This window comes from Ooceraea biroi, chromosome 12 (genome assembly GCF_003672135.1).
Source record: "Ooceraea biroi isolate clonal line C1 chromosome 12, Obir_v5.4, whole genome shotgun sequence".
Classification (NCBI taxonomy): Eukaryota; Metazoa; Arthropoda; class Insecta; order Hymenoptera; family Formicidae; genus Ooceraea; species Ooceraea biroi.
The window spans coordinates 8,068,754-8,090,271 of NC_039517.1; the positions used below are offsets into that span (position 1 = coordinate 8,068,754).

The 21,518-nt window shown below is 40.2% G+C and overlaps 3 protein-coding genes and 2 long non-coding RNA genes across 11 annotated transcripts; 3 read left to right on the top strand and 2 right to left on the bottom strand.

Moving 5' to 3' along the window:
- Window positions 1-633: 633 nt before the first annotated feature.
- On the bottom strand, window positions 634-1,227 carry LOC105284247. Its single transcript, XR_002193645.1, has 2 exons — window positions 941-1,227; window positions 634-839 (listed from the first exon to the last, which is right to left on the bottom strand). It is a non-coding gene; the product is annotated as an uncharacterized LOC105284247 (long non-coding RNA).
- An 81-nt stretch (window positions 1,228-1,308) lies between these two features.
- LOC105284246 (actin-like protein 6B) lies at window positions 1,309-5,530 on the top strand. The gene is made up of 6 exons (XM_011347609.3): window positions 1,309-1,412; window positions 1,514-1,714; window positions 2,124-2,561; window positions 2,827-3,167; window positions 3,444-3,539; window positions 3,658-5,530. Exons 1-6 carry the CDS (start codon window positions 1,310-1,312, stop codon window positions 3,820-3,822), a joined length of 1,344 nt encoding a protein of 447 aa, XP_011345911.1. The 5' UTR covers window position 1,309; the 3' UTR covers window positions 3,823-5,530.
- On the bottom strand, window positions 4,063-19,090 carry LOC105284245 (battenin). Its single transcript, XM_011347608.3, has 9 exons — window positions 17,144-19,090; window positions 12,558-14,211; window positions 10,554-10,690; window positions 9,395-9,553; window positions 7,980-8,316; window positions 7,406-7,555; window positions 7,171-7,311; window positions 6,400-6,923; window positions 4,063-5,556 (listed from the first exon to the last, which is right to left on the bottom strand). The coding sequence occupies exons 2-8, from the start codon at window positions 12,735-12,737 to the stop codon at window positions 6,783-6,785; spliced, it is 1,245 nt and encodes a 414-aa protein (XP_011345910.1). The 5' UTR covers window positions 12,738-14,211; window positions 17,144-19,090; the 3' UTR covers window positions 4,063-5,556; window positions 6,400-6,782.
- Window positions 8,323-11,960, top strand: LOC105284244. Of its 6 annotated transcripts, none has more exons than XR_002193642.1 (4): window positions 8,323-8,948; window positions 9,353-9,538; window positions 10,200-10,662; window positions 11,045-11,960. It is a non-coding gene; the product is annotated as an uncharacterized LOC105284244 (long non-coding RNA). The 6 variants fall into 6 exon arrangements; XR_002193643.1 differs by having other exon boundaries at window positions 8,323-8,902; XR_002193644.1 differs by having other exon boundaries at window positions 8,323-8,668.
- LOC105284243 (putative tRNA (cytidine(32)/guanosine(34)-2'-O)-methyltransferase) lies at window positions 14,988-21,517 on the top strand. Of its 2 annotated transcripts, none has more exons than XM_011347605.3 (6): window positions 14,988-15,074; window positions 19,843-20,061; window positions 20,150-20,219; window positions 20,322-20,521; window positions 20,621-21,015; window positions 21,127-21,517. In XM_011347605.3, the coding sequence occupies exons 2-6, from the start codon at window positions 19,941-19,943 to the stop codon at window positions 21,442-21,444; spliced, it is 1,104 nt and encodes a 367-aa protein (XP_011345907.1). In that variant the 5' UTR covers window positions 14,988-15,074; window positions 19,843-19,940; the 3' UTR covers window positions 21,445-21,517. The 2 variants fall into 2 exon arrangements, with proteins under 2 accessions (XP_011345907.1, XP_011345908.1); XM_011347606.3 differs by having other exon boundaries at window positions 21,113-21,377.
- The last annotated feature ends 1 nt before the right edge of the window (window position 21,518 follows it).

Genomic DNA, 21,518 nt, shown 5'->3' on the forward strand with positions numbered 1-21,518 from the left:
CCGTACACACCGTATCCACTGTACTTCGCTCAAAAAAGGCCGCGCACATATTCAGGAACCTGCCCTCGAACCCCTTTTCCGTCAGATGAAAGTAGAAACGAAGCAGAACAGGAGGAAGAAGAAGAAGAAGAAGAAGCGGAGGAATGCGCGACGACACGATGCCAGCCCGCGTCGATTAATCAATCGACCGACGGACCTCGATGCTGATGATGTTGATGATAATGATGATAATGATGATGATAATGATGTGAGAAATTATGCGAGGGACGCGAGAAGAGCACTGTTCGCGTGTCATCGTCGCTGAAATGAAACGCAGTCTCCGTGATACCTAATGTGTTGCCGAACGTCGAATCAGTTTAGCGTGTATTATCATCCCGACACCGCGTCACCCGTCGCTCGCGGTTGGGTTATCGTTCACACACGGCCGGGTGACGATGATCTTTCAGTCAAGCCCTCCGCCCCCAACCCCCGTTAAGCGCCCCCTCATCCTCCCCCTGCCCGCCCGTTATTTCGGCCCTCGAGTCATTCGCGCGAGGTGGAGGAAAGCGAGAGGAGTCGCCCTGTTGATATGATATATCGTCTATCTTTACATGACACACGATGAAATGATTTACCACGAAATTCGTACCATTGTGTTTTAGACGACTTTAGATTGTTTATATTCTATTTACTTTGTAAAATATACAATACTAATTCCATATTGGAAAACAACCGTCTATTTGTGCATTTTCTCCTTGTATATTTCTTCATATTTCCGCGTAAGTCCTGTCTTCCAGCTCCCGTTCCAATCGTCAGTATCTACCCTTTCCAATCTCAACCAGTCACGATCTCGATTCAATCTGCGAGAAGCAAATGAATCAATGGAAAAGATTAGATATATTTTGATTTTTTAGATCAATTTTGATACATCACTCAAGCTATTGGGCGATCAGTTGCTTACGTCTTGTTGACTGTCGATCAGCAGTGATATTAATATTGTTCTAAATTTAGATAGAGTGGACATTTTGAACTTGTTATTCTTTAGCTGATCTCCCTGTCGTGATTATAATCGCAAACAGTTTGAAATCCTTTGACATGCTTTCTATAAATTTATATTGCATCACATTATAAAAGTCCTATAAAGATACCTTATAAAATAATTTCTGGATATGCATGGGACGCTGTCACGTCCGTTGATATTTATTTCATCTCTCGATTTAATCCTCAAGATCGAGTTTAAAATTGCACTCGTGCCTGTCGCGATACGTGACGATCGATTAGTCCTGGGAGGACGTACACCCTCACAACGCTACCTCGACAGGATACGTGTATGAGTGGGAGTATGAGTATCGCGCAGGGAGGATTTCCCATCGGGGCATGCGCCAGGCTTCCTCTCCCTTCAGATACTATGAGCGGTGGTGTCTACGGCGGTGGTAAGTATGACCGCGCTCCATAATTATCCCGGTTAAAAAGAGAACGCGGTTTATAGCCGCAATAATCTCGCGTGTGTCATCACTCTCGACTGTCCCTCCAGACGAGGTAGGCGCTATCATCTTCGATGTCGGACACCAGAGCCTCCGCGTGGGATATGGCGGCGAGGACACGCCGAAGGCCGAGATCCCGACGAACCTCGGGGTGTGGGAGGAACCCGCCGACCCTGGCGGGGTGGACTGCAACAACATCACCAGGAAGCATTATAATATCGATGTCACGGCGATCCAAGTGCGAAAGAAGGGTACGATATCACGCTCTCTCATGTTTGTAGATATATAAAAAATATTTGGTTATTTAATTAACACTGCAAGCAATGTGTCAAAAGTAATAAACGCAGTTTTATTTTATATTAATATTCCTCGGTGACATGCGTCCAATAAAGAGAATCTTATATAACAAAACATTTTATTATAAAATATTTATTAGGAAGAATTTATATAATTTAACGTTAAAGAGAAACTACTGAAGTATTTAATATTAAAAATACATAATTCTCTTCTAAAACTGGAATAATTCACAATTTTTTAAAATTGATCGACAGAACTGCGAGAATAAGTATCTTTCTCAATAAATCTTTAAATATATATCTTTAAAAAATTATTATTATTAAAATATCAAAAATGTAATATCAATATTAAATTTTATTTTAGACATGGAGATAGTGAGTCTGATGAAAGACGGTATGATCGATGATTGGGACATGTTCGAACGGCTGACAGAGTACACTTACAAGCAACGACTGCACGCCCTGGCCGAGCACCACCCGATCCTGATGACTGAATGTCCGTGGAACACCAGACTGAAGCGTGAAAAATTGCTGGAGCTGATGTTTGAGAAATTCAACGTGCCAGCTATGTACATCTGCAAGAACGCTGTGCTGGCCGCTTACGCCAACGGCAGGTCCACGGCAATGGTCGTAGACAGCGGTGCCACGCACACCAGTGCAGTTCCGGTTCACGATGGCTATGTAATCACTCAAGGAATCGTCAAGAGCCCGTTGGGTGGCGACTTCATCACCATGCAGTGCAGACAGTTCTTCGAGGAGAAGGATGTTGAATTGCTACCAGCGTGTCTCGTCGCTAGCAAAGGTACGTGAATCTTGCGCACAGACCGCAAAAAGATTCAGCAATTTACATAATTTAAAATTTTGAGAAGGAAATGTTAAGCATGCGATGATAATACGTCCTAAAGTTTACGTTTAATACGCAAAAGATAATAATCCTACATTATTTATAATTTTTCTTCTTCTCAATTCTCAATTGGAGTTATTAATCAAATAGGATTTGCACTCAGGAATGCAATGTTTTACTATAATTTTGTGTAATTCGATGAATTTTTCTTACGAATTTGTAGACGTGGTGCGTGAAAGAGATCCACCGCGTTGGACGAGGCGACCTGGTTCGCAGCCGACGTCTTCCTGGCTGAGCTACATGGTGCGGGAGGTACTGCAGGACTTCCAGATGAACTGTCTGCAAGTGTCCGACAGTCCCTACGACGAGGACGTGGCGAATACTCTGCCTATGAAGCATTACGAATTTCCGACTGGCTACAACGACGATTTCGGATCCGTGCGTCTCATGATACCCGAGGCTCTTTTCGATCCCAGCAATGTTAAAGGCGTGGGCGCGAGTATTTTAGGGATTGGTCCTCTGGTCACTACGAGCGTCGGAATGTGCGACATGGACATCAGACCAGTACGTGCTCGTGCAATCAAGTTATTAATAAATTCTTTAAAATATTTAAGATCAACTTTGCTTGAAAATTAATAGAGAGCAAGAAAGCAAAAAATAATTTATTTTAACTTATTCTTTTAGAAGAGAAAAATCACGATTATACCGATTAAAACAAAATACACGATTAATAAAATTAATAAAAAATTAATAAAGTTAATAAAAAAGATGCACGATTAATAAAATAATAATATACTGTTAACTATTAATAATTATTGTAACGAAATATCTACATTACAGAGCTTGTACGGTAGCGTAGTGGTAACAGGCGGCAACTCCTGCCTTCAAGGCTTCAGCGAAAGACTGAATCGGGATCTGGGCAGTAAGACCCCACCGGTAAGATTGCCTTGCAATTACAGTTCACACCGATATTGTTCACATACTTCCACCTTGAACGTTCTCATTGCGACTTAAGTTCCAAAACCTCGAATTAAAAATCTGAATTTGTTTGCAGAGCATGAGACTGAAAATAATTAGCGCAAACAGCTCGAGCGAGCGTCGCTATGGTGCCTGGATCGGTGGCTCGATTCTCAGCTCCCTGGGTTCGTTCCAGCAGATGTGGCTGTCGCGTCAGGAGTATGAGGAATCCGGCAAGCTCATTTTGGAAAGATGCGCGTAATGTAATCCAGTAGATGGATACGCTTGGGAATCTTGGCGGAAAGCGAAGACGATCCAGTTTCAAAATCGATTATTTTCTAGACGTCGGTGTTAGATAGGCGTGTGTAAAGCACGCGTGGCTTATAAGAGGAGATATACAGTTCCTATATTGTTCCAAAAATCTTCCACGTGACGTATCGTAGAGCAGAAAGAAAAGTCATTTGTCGCCGCGACGGGTCGTTCCGGAATGACATGTCGTGGTGGATTTTCATTAGACGTTTATTTCACTGTAAGCAAAATACTCGCATTACATCAAGACAATAGTGATATCCGTAGTAATCGCGGTCATTCTCGCTCTCTAAGTTTATCTTACTTACTAGAGGAAGCGACATCGATTATCGTAATGTAAGTAAACGTATCTCTAGCATCGTATATCTACGCTATATACATCCTGCTGAACGTAAAAATCGTTCATCGTTTCATCACGTGCGAATCGCGCGCTCATCAAGAGATTGTAGGGGTTTTTATACAAAAGGAAGAAGTGTTGCTGAAACTGAAAAGCAACTAAATGACTGTCAAGTGCGATAGTTAACGACAGCTTGAAAAAGCAGCTCTAAATTCCACATAAAATTCCGGATTTTCCAGCTGTTTAGAGAATAGTAATTATTATTTTCTACATGCAGAGAAAATATAAAATATTCTCGTGTAATTCGCGACTCGAAATATTACAGCAGATAAACCTGTCAATTTCATTTATAACATAATCAATTATTTCACTTGCAAGTTCGTGCGTAAATGAGTCTACTATTAGCAATCCTCTAATAATATTCAAATAACCATAGTATAAAATTTAATTATTTCGGAAAGATCGAACCTTCGTAAAGTAAAACCACGTCAAGTTGCTTCTTCGAACTCGTTCACACCATCACACAATTCTTAGACAAGAATCCTACAGAAGACTATTTGTGAGTTTTCGCTTTGACGACCGTTTTATTAAAATCGATTGTAATACTCGATTGCAATTCCTTCAATCAAAAGCTGTACGCACGGTACAGCCGATATATCAAAGTAGAAATGTGGTAGCTCGAGCTAGTAGTAGCTTTTATACCTAGACCGCGAATGAATGTAACGCGACATAATCCAAGAGCGATTTGTAATTTTTCGGTGTGTAAGGAAGATTCGTTTACTCTACCTACTAATACTGAAATAGAGTTACCGAACATCGAGCAATCGACGCTCGACGGTACGGGAGCGCTGTATACTTGGTTTCATTGTCGTGAACCGGAAATGGTATGGTAACCATGCAAAAATCAAAACCTAACGTGCTAACAGTCTAATCGTTAGTGGAATTTAATGATCGCTAATAGTTAGCGGAATTTCAATTACACTAACAGAGAAAAAAAGGCCAGAACTATTATTGTTCACATCAAATGTTCGCAACAAATCAAAAAGATTCGAGTACGTTAGAATACAGAGAAACTAGATCTAACTGAAAATTTCAACGCAGAAGAGTATCGTAAAATAAATGTGCTAGCAGTAACAATGCGAGTTCTGAGTACGGCGTGCATCTCAGAGAATTTCTTTCGACCTTTTGGATCTTGGTACTTCCAAAGAGCTCGTCATCCGCGTTGCAGTAATAAAATACACTACGTTCGAATATTGCGCGACATACGTCCTATGTTTCTAGTCTTTCGAAACGTCTTTTGTACCGAATAAAACTCAGTTTGTAATCAAGACTGATTAAATCGCCTTACACCTAAATTTAAAAGGGCGGCGCAGTTGTGGCTTTCGAGAATATATAATATATATATATATATATATATATATATATATATATATATACAGGGTGTCCCGGGTTTTAACCAACAAACTGCGGGAGCATATTCTACTAGTGGAAATAAGAAAAAATTCTTATATCGAGTTTGCTTAGAAATGCTTTATTACAAAGTTATAAACCAATATTGAAAAGAAATATCAGATAAGTAACAACGGATTTTTTCACAAAAATAAAAATTATCTACGCAATGATTTAGTGACGCATTTCAAAATGTTGTCCTTGCACATCGATACAAGCTAGACATCGATGTAGTACAGAATTTGTTACAGTACGACATTCCTGAAAATTTTGTTGCATCTCAGTAACTGAATTAGTAATTCATTGCTTTAAATCTATCTGGTACTCTCCTGTTAGGAAATCTACGTTGATACTCTCGTACGGCAACTCGTGCATTTCCGTCACAGAATCCGTATACGAAATGAATATCAGTGTATTCCTCATTTGAAAACACTTTTGGTATTCTGATAGTAATTGCTAGTTCACACGACGATTGAAATCTAACAGCTATTGTTGTGAAAGTAACAATCATACTGAATCGTTTCAACATAGTGAACATGAATACATGTAAATACACATAACATAAACATCTTCGACCTTCCAAATTCTACACTATGTTCCGTTGTTACTTATCTCATATTTCTTTTCAATATTGGTTTATAACTTTGTAATAAAGCATTTCTAAGCAAACTCGATATAAGAATTTTTTCTTATTTCCACTAGCAGAATATGCTCCCGCAGTTTGTCGGTTAAAACCCGGGACACCCTGTATATTATACTTTTCCAAAACTGCGCAATGTAGATGCTCGCAGAATGTATTAAATACTATTTATAAAAGAATTTACACGATAAAAATTCACGACCGCGCCGCTCGCGTCCTGTCGAAGATTTTCTTATCTTACGCTCTTTTTTTTATTATTTTTCACTTATAACATAATTAATTATTATATTTCCGTTGTACAGACTCACGCTCGGAAGATCTGCCGCTTAAACTTTTAAATCTTACGTATAATCGCTAAATGCTTAAAGAAGAGTCGCCATTATCCTCTAAACGCCGACGTGTTGCGTCGAGGAACTTTCGGAAGCAGAAGTTTCCGTTTGCGGAAACTTCCCGTTTATCACTCGTTAGCGGATATCCCGCAATATCTCTAGTTGCCTAATCGTGTCGGTTTTGGTAGCTGGCAAATGGCATTGTGAACCGGCATCGATATCCATCCGGCCAGCGCTATTCCGATCGAATCCGCCATCGTTGCGATTCCCATGGAGGCCTCGCGGTCAGCTTTCGGAATCTGTTGGCGAAATGCATGGCTGAATTAATCTCAAATTGCGAGAAATATCGTCAGGTAGTGATACAATGTTTGATTAATTGTATAAATTTTCAAAAAAGAGGGAGAATGACTCGAGACGTGCATTTAACTTGCACATTTCTGTAATTTTGGACACTTTGGAATTATTTTCTTAATTTGATTAAAAGATTTTAATTTTAATTTTTATTCTAATTTTAATTTCATTAGGAGGGCTTTAGCTTCTCGTTACCTCCGTCGACATCCGATAGAAGGTGTTCACGTAAGCCCCGCCGCCGAGTAAGCCTTCCCATAGCACAATAGCGAAAACGATCCATATGTTTGGTATGTAGAAGTAGAGGGCTTCAAACAGGAGGATTATGACGTTGACGAACTGAAAAATGTAATCAGCACGAGATTAATATTTTAGGAGGAATCAACACGTAATTCGTGTGATTTTATGCGACCACCCGATTCCAAATAATTACCTGCAACACGGACATAATCCAAATCCTGTTAATGGTAATTAGGTTCACCGATGATCGCGAGAGGAACACGCCTATCTGATAATCCACTTGCAACCATCTGTATTGATTGCTGTACGTTAACCAGATGTCGTCGAATTGGATGAGCTCGTACTGCAAAAGCGTTTCGCTCGCATTAATGATTAATAAAGTAAATCGACGCGACAGCGAATCGCAAAACTATCTGATACGATATTATTATAGACGACACTCAATGACGTTTGATTCCTGTAAAATCTTCACCTTAAAAAATTAAAAAAGAAATTTGTTCACGTATTTTAATAGCAGTTCTCTCAAGTTGGCGCATTGAATTTCCACGCTAACAGAAGAAGAAAGCAATTGACAGTTAACAATAATATATAATAATAATAATAAAATAAAAGAGTAAATTTTGAAAGTGTAATCACGTAAGAAGAAATACAGCATTATTTATTATTTTAACTATTTAATAATTATAATTAACTATTTAATAATAAATGTAGAGAGAATAATATATAAAAATTACTAATAATATTAATAAAATCAAATATCGTGTTACCAGGCCTTGATTGATGAAATACTCGAATAGGTAGACCAACCCAAGTGGTATCATGTACTTCAGCAGTCCTGGCACCAAATTGATCTTGTCTCTGAAGGTCTTCTCGGGTACCTTGATGATCTGCTCTTGGCTATCGATGCCATTCTTGGTGATAGGGATCCTGGTGTGCGTCGGATGTTTCAGGATGCACCAGAACGTGATCGCTTGTAGGACCGGCACTATCAGCATGACCAACAATGTGGTCTCTGGAGGGAGCACCTCAGCTAAGCCAGCGTAAGATGCAGCGCCGATAATACCGGCACCGCCAGTGCCCGATGACCATGTCGAGATCACGTTTCTACGAAGAGAGATTAATAAACAATCACGAGATACAATGAGATATTGCCATACTTATCGAGAAATCGATGAAGAGAAATCCAACGTGAACGTGAAGTGATAAAAAAAAAAGAGTCCGAATTAGCAGAATTGAATCGAGGTTTACCTTGCAATTTCCGTATTTCTCTATTTTTTAAAAATTTTAATAAAATTCTGACAAACGTCGTCACACACAAACGTCAGCTGATCTTAACGAGCGATCGTGTTACGTGATTCCTTCCGCTTTTGTAATCGTCCGCAGTGACGTTAAAGCGACCGCCCGCACAACGGATGTTCTTCAAGCCTGTAGTCTGTATTCTCTTACGTTTTACAAGGTGATTAGTGGTTAGCCATGTCTGTCATTTCGCGGCAATCATTCATAGTACGATCGCGGATGTCAGTACTCATGTACGTGACGGTGACAAAGTTCCATCCGCGCGCGGCACTTTTATCTTATTTTTCTCGGTGCCAAAGTCCGCGCATGGTAGACATTAATTATATTTTCCTACTTTGAGATCTGGAAGGCCGACTTTGTCGCGCGACGGCATTATCTTATCGCTATTTTTCTGGTACAACTGTCTAAATGTCAATACTGCGATTTAATACGTTGGAAATGTACGAATGACACGTGCAAAATGCGCTTCTTCAGAAAACGATGAGCAAATAGTTTTAAGTGTCCTTCGGGAAACAGAGAGATTACTTTATACTTTGTACACACCAAAAGTCTGCATTTTACTGTTATATACTTGTTTGCTTTTTTCTCGCTGTTTCCGAAGATCCACCGAAGCATTGCAAACTGTGTATAATTTGCCTGGCAATTTTTAATCTTGTAGAAAATATATATAGGCAATGAAGGAGTAATTATATATAATTATATTTATATAATCCAACTGAAAGCGATAGTTCCGTAATGAGAAATCGGCGAACTGTATCGGATTAATACCTGTTCAATTGCCAGTGTCTAAATGAACGCAGTCACGGAAAGAATTACATATTTATACGGATATACCGATTTTTAGGATCTCACAATCAGCGAGAAGAATAGTGAAGAGTACACTTACTTGGGGAACTGGTTGCTGTAACTGAGGAGGGTAACTTCACCCAAGCCGGAAGAGAGCGATGTTAAGACGACGCCCAAAATGGCAAGCCATTCAGTAGTGCTCAACGACACCATGAGAAATCCTGCAGCGGAAAATAACACACAGGTAGCCAGTCGAGCACTGTAATTAACGAGTCCATTAATCGATTAGCGTGATTCGACTGACAGTCGTGGCCGGACGCTTGCACAATCGCGGAACAGACTTACACGATGTCCGAGGCTCCGTCGCCCCCGCGTCGTGCGCCGGACAGGTGAGGATTTAACGGAAAAAAAGTAACGTGAAAGACAGACAATGAGGAGAAAGACACACAAATTCGGATTACACGCCAGATTGATCAATTTTGTACGCGATCTATGATGCTCTATATTGCATATTTCTTCCTTCTTTGAGCGTCTGACTTATATACAATCAAAGAAGCTTGCGATTATTAATTTAATTATTAATTTAACAATTACAATAATATCGAAGAATTATCGAGGAGAAATGAAAAAATTGTTTTATATCACAAAATTTTATGTAAATATAAACATTATGTCGCAAGTGCAACATATAATGAAGAAAGAAGAAAGACACTCCAATCGCTGCCAGAAATATTACGTTGACTTTACAATTACTTGTTGGTTTTAATATTACTTGCACCTTATTTTGAGGTATACTTATGTAATTAAAAACGCACACGTCATCTTTCATTTGTCAAGAGCTAATCTGAACACATTATCAGCGCTACTGTGCCAATTAGGACGTTATCGTATAAATTATCCATCAGGCATGGAATCTTTACACCGGCATCCAGATAAGAGTTAATTACAAAGGAATTATCGAGGAATGTTAATCGACGACAAATTACGCAGTAATTGTCACGAGATAATCACGCAAGATCTAGAGGAGACTTGCGCGCGGTTTGCGTAAGGAAAAAAAGTGAGTCACGTGTCTCATTTAATTCAGTCATCGCTGCAATTAAAACTAACAAGAATAAAACGCATGTAGATATTCGTTTGCAGTTTGCTCACTAGCTTCGTTTCGATCTCAACGATCGCAGGAGAACGCCAGGATAACGCGCGCAAGAAAGCGCACTCTCCGTATCACGTGTGCTGAAAGAAAAGGAGAAATGGATACTCACTGCACTAGAAACGGCAAGAAAGGCGCCGTCATCTTGATCGCCAACGATGGCAGGATGTCTGCCAGAAGTATAGCACCGGTCGAAACCGCATTGCACGTACGAATTCCTGGTATGATCGTGTCCTTATTTGTGTCATCCTAGAAAAAATATCAAAGCATTGTAATCCAAAGCTACAATCATAATTCTTGTAATTTAAAAGAGACACCGGAAGAAGAAAAACCCGGCGCATTTTACATGCATTGTCCGCCCTAGGATTTCTTGAGAATTTTAATTCAAGCATTAATGGATATTATCATTATTGGATATTACCATTAATGCGTATTATCATAATTCAAGCAGAATTCAAGCATTTTCTTTGGAAAAATTCAGTGATGGCGTGCAGCCACTGAATTTTTCATCTCGTCTGGTTTATGTAATGCATGAATTATACGTAACGCACCGAAAGAATGCCGCTTACATAATAATCTAAAGTGACAATCTTTGCTTTACAGATGACACGATATTCATGTTTTTTTCTCGATCGGGGAATCCGTCGAGCGAGACGTAAATCATTAAGCGTGACAGTTTTCCTGCTTTAAAATGGGCGAATTATGTTACTAGACGAGTTAATAAGTGTCATTTTCGCGGAAGCAACTATTTATTGTTCGTTATTAAGTCACGCATCACGTAATAGATTAATTCAATGCAGATCGAAGCGCGCATTTTGCTCCCCTTCCAGCGCCGATCTATTTGCAACATCGCCTAGAAAATTTTCCACGGAAATGCTTACGTATTTCATTATCAGCGATTAGTATCGTATATTGATAAAAACTTGATACGTTACATGCAGAGAATTGAAAGCAGTAATTTTTTACAAAGTTGAATACCAGTTAATTGACATTTCGACCTATGCGAGAAATTCAAGATAACCGATTACGTCTATCAAATGTGCAGATTTAATTTTACTTTCGTGAGTCATGTTTCTACATTAAAAATAGCAAAACGTGGACTGGTATCTCCTTTTACTTTTTTTATTGCTGATATAATAATTAAATAAATTATTAGTTGTGAAACAAATATTTGGATCATCACAATTGGCTAGTAAGTATCGTATTATTTTAGAAACGAGGTCAGAATAGTTAGTGCAGTAGATTTTTAACGATATATGATATATATGCGATCTTTATGCGCTTTGTGTTGTACTTTCGAATCTGGCCTGATAAACCTTGTGTGCGATAAAACGTCGATAAAATATCTTACGCGAGTTTTATTAACGCATTATCGCATTGTCGGATAGATTTTCAAGCTGAAAGGAAATCGGTATAGCTGTTGTAACATAATCTCTGGATGGAAATGCGAGAATATCATTGTAAATATGACTGTAAAAAATTGTTAATAAAAATTATATAATTTTATGTACACTGCAAACCTAAAAGTATCATTTCTACACATCTGAAGTGCATTTTTGCATTATTAATACATTGATCTGTGTTAAAATAACACAAATAAACGTGTCATTTTCAAATTAAAGATAGTAGATAAAATGCCTTATATAACTCACTTATTTGTAATGTACACAATCATCGTATTTTATCAAGAGAACGGAAAGACATATTTCTACAAAATTTCGGACGTGAGAAGAAAACGCAATGTTGAAAGTCACTGCAAACTGATCATTATGACACAGGCAACTATTATATCAGCTTTTTGTGAGTACAGTAAAGCAAATAGTGTCGTATTGTTATCTCTTGCCGTGCAATGTGTCGAGATGAACCCGATACCCGCTGTCACAACGCTATAGCTATCTGGAGCGAGTAACAATATGGTGAGTTCAACCGCGAGATAAAAGCGTTTCCGTTAAGTTTTGTCTGGCTCGACGGAATTTTCAAGATAAAACGTATTCCAGTCACTCTTAAATCTGTCACGATTGTAATTGCGAGCGTTAAACTTCTCTCGTCAACGTTAACAGTCCAGTCCAGCTATCAAGAATTGAATTACAAGTTTCGCCAGATTTAAGCCGCTCACCTTATCACCGAATTTGGTGGCGAGGATGTCGTGCGCCGCGCTTAGCATCACGACGTAGCCGTAATTGTTGCACAAGCCCAGGATCCAAAAGGCGACAAGATTGCGCCATCGTGTCTTCTTGATGATTGCCTCCTCATCGAACCCGGCGATGTGCGGGTTTGTCAGGCTGCCCTTGTTCATCTCACGAGGACCGGTCTCGGAAGGGTCGTGTTTCTTCTCCTCTATCGACCTGACCTGGCCGACTCAGTTCCTCTCTCTCTTTCTCGTTTCTTCTCTCCTCTTCTCTTCCGTGCCTCCCTTTCTTCTCTGTCTTCCTTGTCGTGTCTTCTCTTCTTCGTCTACCTTCAACGCTTCCCTTGCAACTCCCCAACAACCGCCCTATCTCTTTCTCTATCCCTCTTTCAGAGCTAGACCAAGCACGTGCGCGTCTGCTAAATCGGTTCCACGTTGAACTCGTAAGATCGTTTCTCTCTTTCTCTCTTCTTCCCTCTCTATCGATCTGTCTTCTCAGCTGTATGTGCGTGTTACTTTCCCTTTTCCACTCGCCTTCGCTTCCCTTACTCTTTCATCGTCACTGATACCACTTCGTCTTCGGCTTCTCCCGCCTATGCTACTGCGATCTCGCAGCTGCTTCTCCTTTTGGAACGCCTCTAGAGCGGATTTAGCAGCTTTTGTGGGCTTCGAGAAGCTTCTCCGACCATGGGAAGCTAAACGATCGCGCGAAGACAACCCGCGCGGTCAGCAACGTCCCTGATTTCTCCTTTAAAGTGATCTGAGTTGGGTGAAGAGTGATTGGCGCCGTCTCGTCGTTGCTAGTGATGAATTATTCGCATAAATTGGAGCAGCAAGTTCAACGTTCCCCCTCTTTCCTCGCGAAAAACAAAAAAGTGATTATTCCGTGCGGTCGTAGACGCCTCAATCGCAAGCGACGTCTGTCAATTCTACCACTTCTTTACTGGCCTGTCGCAATCCGTACGAATCCGCTGGACAAGGATATCAGAGCCTCCTTTTCCCTTCTCACGGATAAAAGAATTCTTCCACGATTATAGGAACGTCAGTCGTCTGATCTTTCATAAATCGGCGATCATTCAAGGTACCTCGATTAATGATGAATCACTGGCACGTCATCCAGCGTCAGCGGTTCAACGATCTCCCGCCTTCGTAAACAGAAGGAATCCCGCGTTCTCCAGCGGTTTAAAACCGTGACCTACGATGCACTGGATATACCTTTCCCAAGGATGACGCGCCTTCGTCGCGTCGTGAAATCCGATTCCCACCTTCGGTTCCCTTCTTCTCCCTCCACCGTTGCCCTCGACCAGACCAGAAACAGTCGACTAAGTATCAAGCCGATCACTGTGCACACCCAAACTCGAGAAACTTCTTGTCACTCTTCCGCGCGTTGAAGATCGCTACGCGTACGCACACGTTTCTTCACCTCAGCTAGCTTGAAATCAGCTGATTGATGTTTTCACCTCGTCTCTATTTCTTTGTTTGAGATTTCAGAGTCTTTTGCTTCTTTGACTGGTGAAAAATATCTGAGATTCAAGATTGTTTTGCTGACTGATCCGGATGGGTGGTCTTCCTCTTCGTGTACGTAGGTTCCTGCGTAGCTCGTGGCGAATTTTTTAACGAGTCAAGCGGCGCAGCTAGCAAACTGTTAATGAGAAAAGAACAGCGTGAGCGAGATAATTAACATTGCAGATTGGATGGCGAATCGTTAACGAGTTGGCGAACGTTCAACAAGCAAAGGAAAAAATTGTTCTGCCTCTGATTTAGCGCTCGTTTTGGTGCTGACGCGGTTTTAAAGGAGCGTGACCTGTTTGACAGAAATAGTGAATGCGCTGATATTTATATATATATTTATATATTCATTTTACATAATTATCATTTTGCACGTTCATTATTTCAATATATATATATATATATATATATATATAGAAGCGTGATCTTTTGGATTAGATTCGCGTTCCTACGCGCCAGTTCTTACGTAAACGTGAGATTGTATGCCATCGTTGTGACCACCTTTATGCCGCCTCCTGCGTTGTTAACTATCACAAGTTGAGCGATATTATACATTGCATTTTCTACACTTGTGCAAGGTCGGCGCGTTATCGTGCGGTTTCGCGTGGAATGGCGCGTTGCGACGGGAAAGCGTATTCAAGTCGCGATATGTTTCGCTCGCAAAATGTGCATCGCGCTATTTAATTTCCTTCTTACGAATGCAAGCACGAATAATTTAGCATGCAAATACGAAATCCGCGCGTATCTTATGGAAATGAGATCTCGGCGGCAAATTCACGAAGTATCGGCTCGTCGTTACTCGATGAACAAAAAATTTTGCATCCGTCGAAATTCACGGGATATTTTTAACGACGATGTTTTGACGTCGCTTTAGATTACTGCATCGAGTCTGATTTAAGAATGCTGACTCGCGGATCGTAATACGCTATGTGCATCATGTGGACCACGCGTGAAGATATTCTTCTCTGCGATGACATCCTCTTCGACGTCGTGCAAGTACGCTCCATAATCATTCCATGTTTCGTAAAGTTCTTTGCAATCAAACCGCGTTTTTTCTGCGTAGTTGATGGCTTATCGGTATTCCTGCATCGCAAATTTCTATCGCTATCTGCGATGACACACACAAACACACACATGTTTCATGTTCGCGTGGCTCTCTCATAAATAGAGAAACTTTTTATTTAAAAAAAAGAGGCGGAAATACGCGAGACAAATAAATATTGCAATTTACTTTAACAGAAGAGTGTCTTCCTTCTTCTTTTTTCATATTTAGAACATTCTCTCTCTCTTTTCTCTTCTCGAAGATATCGCACTTTTAACTTAATTATTTTTTTATCACTGACCGCCTAGATAATCCTTCAACGATTTTTAAAGTGGCCTGCCAACGTTGATATCAATTCGATAATGGAGAGACTTTATCGCAAGCCGCGTTCACCATGGATATAATCAAATCGCGCATTACGAACGACTGGTTGCGAGCGACTTTTTCAAGTCGCGGATGACACGCGACTGGTGTACTTTGAACAGGCCAGTTACACTTGACCTACTTTCCGAGGGGGGTTCACCATGTTCAGTCGATTGCGCGTTGCAATTATGGTGATATTACTGCACCGAGAGAGGAAGAGAAAGAAAAAAGCTATTTGCATGAGCAGAAGTCGGTCAACCGACATCTAGACCGATTAAACGAATCATCTGATGGATGTGACTACTTTTGTTATTATTATTAATAGTATATTTGTTATTATTAGTAGTAGTAATGCGATTATGCGATAAAACGAAAGAACTTTGTTGGCGTTAATATAAAACGTATCATCCGTTCATGGACCGCAAGCTGTCGCGTAAGCAACTTTCTTTCTCGATACTCGCTGATCACGCTCCTGCTGCTGAGCCGTCACTCGCGATAAGGCGAAAATAAGTAATACGATTTTAAACGACCTTTCGAGTGGAAGAAATAATATAAAATTCTCATCCTGGGTTATCGGCAGCTGAAGGCTTTTAATAGTTAATAAACAAAACGTTATGACAGCTAGAGCATCCTTAAAGATAATTATTTATCTCGAGAATATTTATTTATTTAGAACATATTTACTTATTTCTTACAAAAGAACGTGCGATATGATCTCACGAGATCCGATCGCGTTAGGATTTAAATGCAAATAAATGTAAGGTAAGCACAACATATTGACGCTACTTTTCGCGTCACAACATAATTGTTATTAAAATTTTATGCCAGCGATGATGCAACGGCTTCCGTCGGCGTTCATCCAAGTCGGAAGTTACGCTACGATCGTTACGTTAAATATTATATTTAGCGCCACGGTTGATTAATTGGACAGACCCCAAACAGCTCCATTTATCTTGATGTAACAAGCGGAATCTAGTGTTACAGGTCTAGCGTTACTAGTCCTTGTAAAACAAAGATCTGCTTGATCGATCAGGAACAACGTTCGATCCTAGCTGTGAGCTGACATAAATAGATTAGATTGACCGGAACGTCAACATTTATAGCTACGCCTTTGTCGCTTAGCTTCCATGCCATTTTATTAAATTTAATAACGGCGAGTTCGCGCATCCAGGCACCGATGTGACCCACATTCATGTCCCGCGTCAGTAAGAAAATGCTTTTGTCTGCCAGAACTGCCTGTCGGGATACAACTCGAATCTTAGCAGGAGTTACGAATTATATGATTACATCATAACGATGAACGTGGCTCTTTGTTAATAGCTAAGAGTGGTAACTGGAACCAGGCGGCCGTTTTTAATATTGAACGTTGGTTCGAGCATGTGGGAAGAACACTTCGGAAGAAAGCGTGACGGGTACTATGTTCCGTTAAACTTTTAGCGCACAGTCTAATTTTCAACTCGAAAAGTGTTATAGTGACGTAATAAAAAATAATAATAACTAATGATGATTAAAAATATTAATTAAATTTTTGTACTCCCTTTGGCACAAAGTAAGGGAAAAATATTAGCTCCTGTTAATTAATTAAATTAATTTTAAAGAGAGAGTAGAGAGAGTGCATCGTAGTATTAAATTAAATATAAACATTATTAAGGATACTCACTCATACTCACTCAATGAAGAATGGGCTGACGAATCGCTTGTACAACAATAACTATACTGCTATTATAATTAGACTTATCACAAACACAATCACAGCGCGAAACAGTGATGTCACAGAGTCACGCGTGGTTCTAAATCGGTGATGCTGAAATCTCTTGGACCATCAAGTTAGAAATTGCTCCGATTACAAATAATTGCAAAATCGCTCCGCGCTCGCAGGAAGTTCATAGATAATTTAATCGGAGATAGGCGAAATTGTGTGAGTCGCCGTCGAGAATTTGATAACGCGATTGATAACAGCTACTATCGGGAATGCGAGGAGTCTCACGCCGTGAGTGGCCGCAACGAGTTCCAGCTTCGGAATAAATGAATTCTTGGCAAAATCGGGCACTTATATCGTCGACATAAGCGCGACCACTCGGCTGGATTGAGAGCGGCACTCCGTTCTTGATCACGGTTCCAAACGTGCATGGCAAGAACGGTCGCTTAGTCGGCTTCTGACCGCCGAGCTGGTTGGAGCTTGGAACTGATCGATGATGATAACAGCATAAACCAGAAAGAGAAGAGAGAGAAAAGAAAAAAGAAAAAGAATATATCACACTCGAGATATATTTTTCTTTTTCAACAGATATTATAAATGTTCTTTCACAGAACAGAATAAAACTCGATTAGCAAGAAATAGTAGAAAAGTAGATAAAAGAAGAATAAAATACTGTTTCCTCTACAAAAATATTTCTTTTATAAGAAAAATATGAAATATGACGTTCCAAATATTTCGCATAAATACGAATGTATTTCTGCAAATAAATGATGAAACAGTACCAAAGCATACGAAACGAGACATAACTAATCCTTGTAATGAAAACACGACGGTGAACGTCATCTCGATCTGAAAGATCGCTGCAAATATTTATAGAGACTGAAATTTACGACACAGCCGAGTCATTAATCCAATCCGCATGTTCTCGCGAATTAAACATACCAGCAAGATTGATTAAGAAACCATTTATTTGCTCAAAGAAAGCTCTGTTCGGATCGAGACGACGTTTATACTGCACTATCGAATATACTCTAAAAATACAGAATGGTGTCAAACAATGAATGCAACGCTCCAGCAAAAACATGATAACGTGATAAGGTGATGAGCCATATTAAGCGCATTCGGATGAGCTAAATACCTATACCTGTTACAGATAAAACTGCATTGTTCAGATATCTCTGCACAAAACTCCAAAGTCCAAATTGAGAAATCTGAAGAAATCTGCTTGCGGAGCGAAATGGACGCTCGAGATGATGGCCGGACTCGCAACAGTTCGCTGAACAATGCATTATATTTTTATGTCACGTCATTAGTATGATCAGGTGGTATCAAACGTGGCATTGCCAATGCCATCGATTCAATTCAATGACGCTTCCTAGAAGAAAAGAGGGTCACGGTTCGCCGAGTGCCTTCAGAGGCCTTCAAGCTCGCAACGACGACTCGCGCATATAATGTCGGAGCGAATGCGATTATAATATATTATTTCGAGAGCGCATTTGTTGGTTCTTTTTTTTCCTTCTTTTAGTTTCCTGAACGCGACATTTTATTTCTTTATTTCCTCGTGCGGCTCGCTGCAAAAGTGAACTCGTGTTAGCTTCATCGAGTTGGTCGGTGTTGGTCTACTTGCAGATCCTAGATGTGACAACGTCACATGCGTAATCAAGTTCCTGACATCATTGCGTGATAACCCTTGTATCTTTTCGTGACTGTTGTTTAATGAGACCGGCCCCCAAGAAAGTGGCGCAATACTTTGTCAGACAATAAATTCTTTACGTCTTTCTATCAAGAACTTAAATCTGGAACGTGCTGGCAATTTTGTGTGTTTGGAAGATAAAAGCGGTGCAAGATGATGTAAAGATGACTCGATTTTTTAACAAGAGACATACAAAGAGAAAAATAGTAATTAAATATTAAAATTAAATAAGAAATAATTAATGGCAAAAATTTCAGAACACGTAAAAATATCTGCTTTTTGATTATTTGATGATTAAATTCTTTGAATAAATAATTTAATTACAATGTATTAATTAAAAAGTTGAAAATAAAATATTTTTCATACTTTGTATATATCTATAAAAATAATATAGAATCTTTGCCAAACTGCAAATCTTGATATTTTTAATTGGTGCATTGTACCTCGACGTATCACAAAAAATCTAAAGACAATCTGCAAGTCTTCCGATGACAAATAAAATTGATAAATAACTAACATGACGTCGAATTGAGATAAAGACTGTTTAATTAAAAATCTACACGCTTGTTTTTATGTATCAGATATTGCGTGCGCAAAGATCTACGAGTTGATAATGAAAATGTCGATCAGAAACTAATATATTAAACAAATATTTCAACATGAAGACTATATCGATATTCTCGATAAAAATTTTTTCCTCTAAAGTTTAATCTCTACGATTTATATCTGTCTTGGAAATAATGCAAACTTTAAATGAAGAAATATTATTCACAATTTTTCTTTAAGATACTTTATAAAATTCATAAAAAGACAACTCTCCTCATGAATAAGTGAAACAATGTTGCAAAATATTTTATCACGTGTATATTTGAAGCTACTGAAATTAATTTAACAAACGTGTAAGAACGAAGTTCGCCAAACAGCGCTAGCAAACCATTTATAAACTCCCGCGTGAATTGATTCTCAGGTGAAGCAGCACGTGCGTGTGATGAACATAACCTGCAATGATCAGCTGTTGAGCAGTCTCGTGCAGCAGAAGCTTCAATTTTTGACGCTGTCGCAACCATGGGAAAAACGTCGAAGGACAAGCGCGATATATATTACAGAAAAGCCAAGGAAGAAGGATGGCGAGCCCGAAGCGCCTTCAAGCTGCTCCAAATCGACACCGAGTGCCGCATTTTCGACGGTGCGTACAGCAGTGATCAATAAATTTCTCTTTCAAAATTGCATCTGTCACATTTTCCATTAAAAACGAGACGACTGCATTTCTTCAGGAGTGTCCAAAGCGGTGGACCTGTGTGCTGCGCCTGGAAGCTGGAGCCAAGTCCTAGCTCGCAAGCTAAAGTAAATTATAAGCAAAATTTCGTATAAACCTACCCTAAAATATAAGAGATCCTCTTCTCCTTGATCCACGTAGCGACGAATAATTTTCCATTCCTTGCGCAGTGAAAACTACAAGAAGGCCTTGGAAAAGGGCGATGCATCGCCTCCGAAAATCGTGGCGGTCGACCTGCAGGCGATGGCACCTTTGGAAGGAGTTATTCAGCTGCAGGGTGACATCACCAACACCAACACGGCGGAGCAGATCATCGCGCACTTTGACAACACTCAGGCAGACCTGGTCGTCTGCGACGGAGCACCTGACGGTATCTCCCAAGAATTTCATAAAAATATTACAATACCTGAGATTATCAAGAATCTTGCAAACCTGTTCTTCATTAAAACGGTTCTGCTTTGCTGCGCAGTGACTGGCCTGCACGACATGGACATATTCATCCAGTCGCAGCTGCTGCTGGCCGCTCTGAACATCACCACGCACATCCTGAGGCCCGGTGGGACGTTCGTGGCGAAGATCTTCCGGGCGAAGGACGTGTCGCTGCTGTACGCCCAGCTGAGGATATTCTTCCCGTACGTCTACTGCACGAAGCCCAGCAGCTCCCGCAACTCGAGCATCGAGGCGTTCGTGGTCTGCAAGGACTATTCGCCGCCGGAGGGCTACAAGCCGCACATGCTGAACCCGCTGCTGACGCACGAGCCGTGCAACTTCGACGAGTTGACGGGTATCAACAGGGTCGTAGTCCCGTTCGTCGTCTGCGGAGACCTCAGTCAGCCCGATTCCGACACGTGTTATCCGCTCGACGTGAGTAAAATGTTATTATATGCTTGAAGTAGATGCTAAAGTTATCATTAAGTATATTAAATAAAAATTAAGTATGTTAAATAAAAATATATTAAAGTTATCATTTTCCAGTACGAAGGGAAAGAGTACGAGTACCACGAGCCGGTGCAAACTCCCATATCGCCGCCGTACGCGACGGCATTGTCCCTGTTGGCGAACAAAGACACCGACTTCCGCAAGGCCGACGTGAGCGTGGTGATCGAGAACGAGGGTCCATCGTCCATCTCCGAGTTCAAGAAACGCGCGTTGGCGACAGCGGATCGCAGATCTCACACCGAGACGAGCACCGCAACGAAGACCGCGCTGGATGAGAACAAGGATGACGAAGTCGTCGATGTCTTGCAAAACTTGTACATATCCGAGAAAAGCGAACACGTAGACAACAACTGATGCCACAACTGCGAAACAATTTTTCCATTATTTTGTATTATATTATTTGTTAAATAAATAATTTTACAATATAC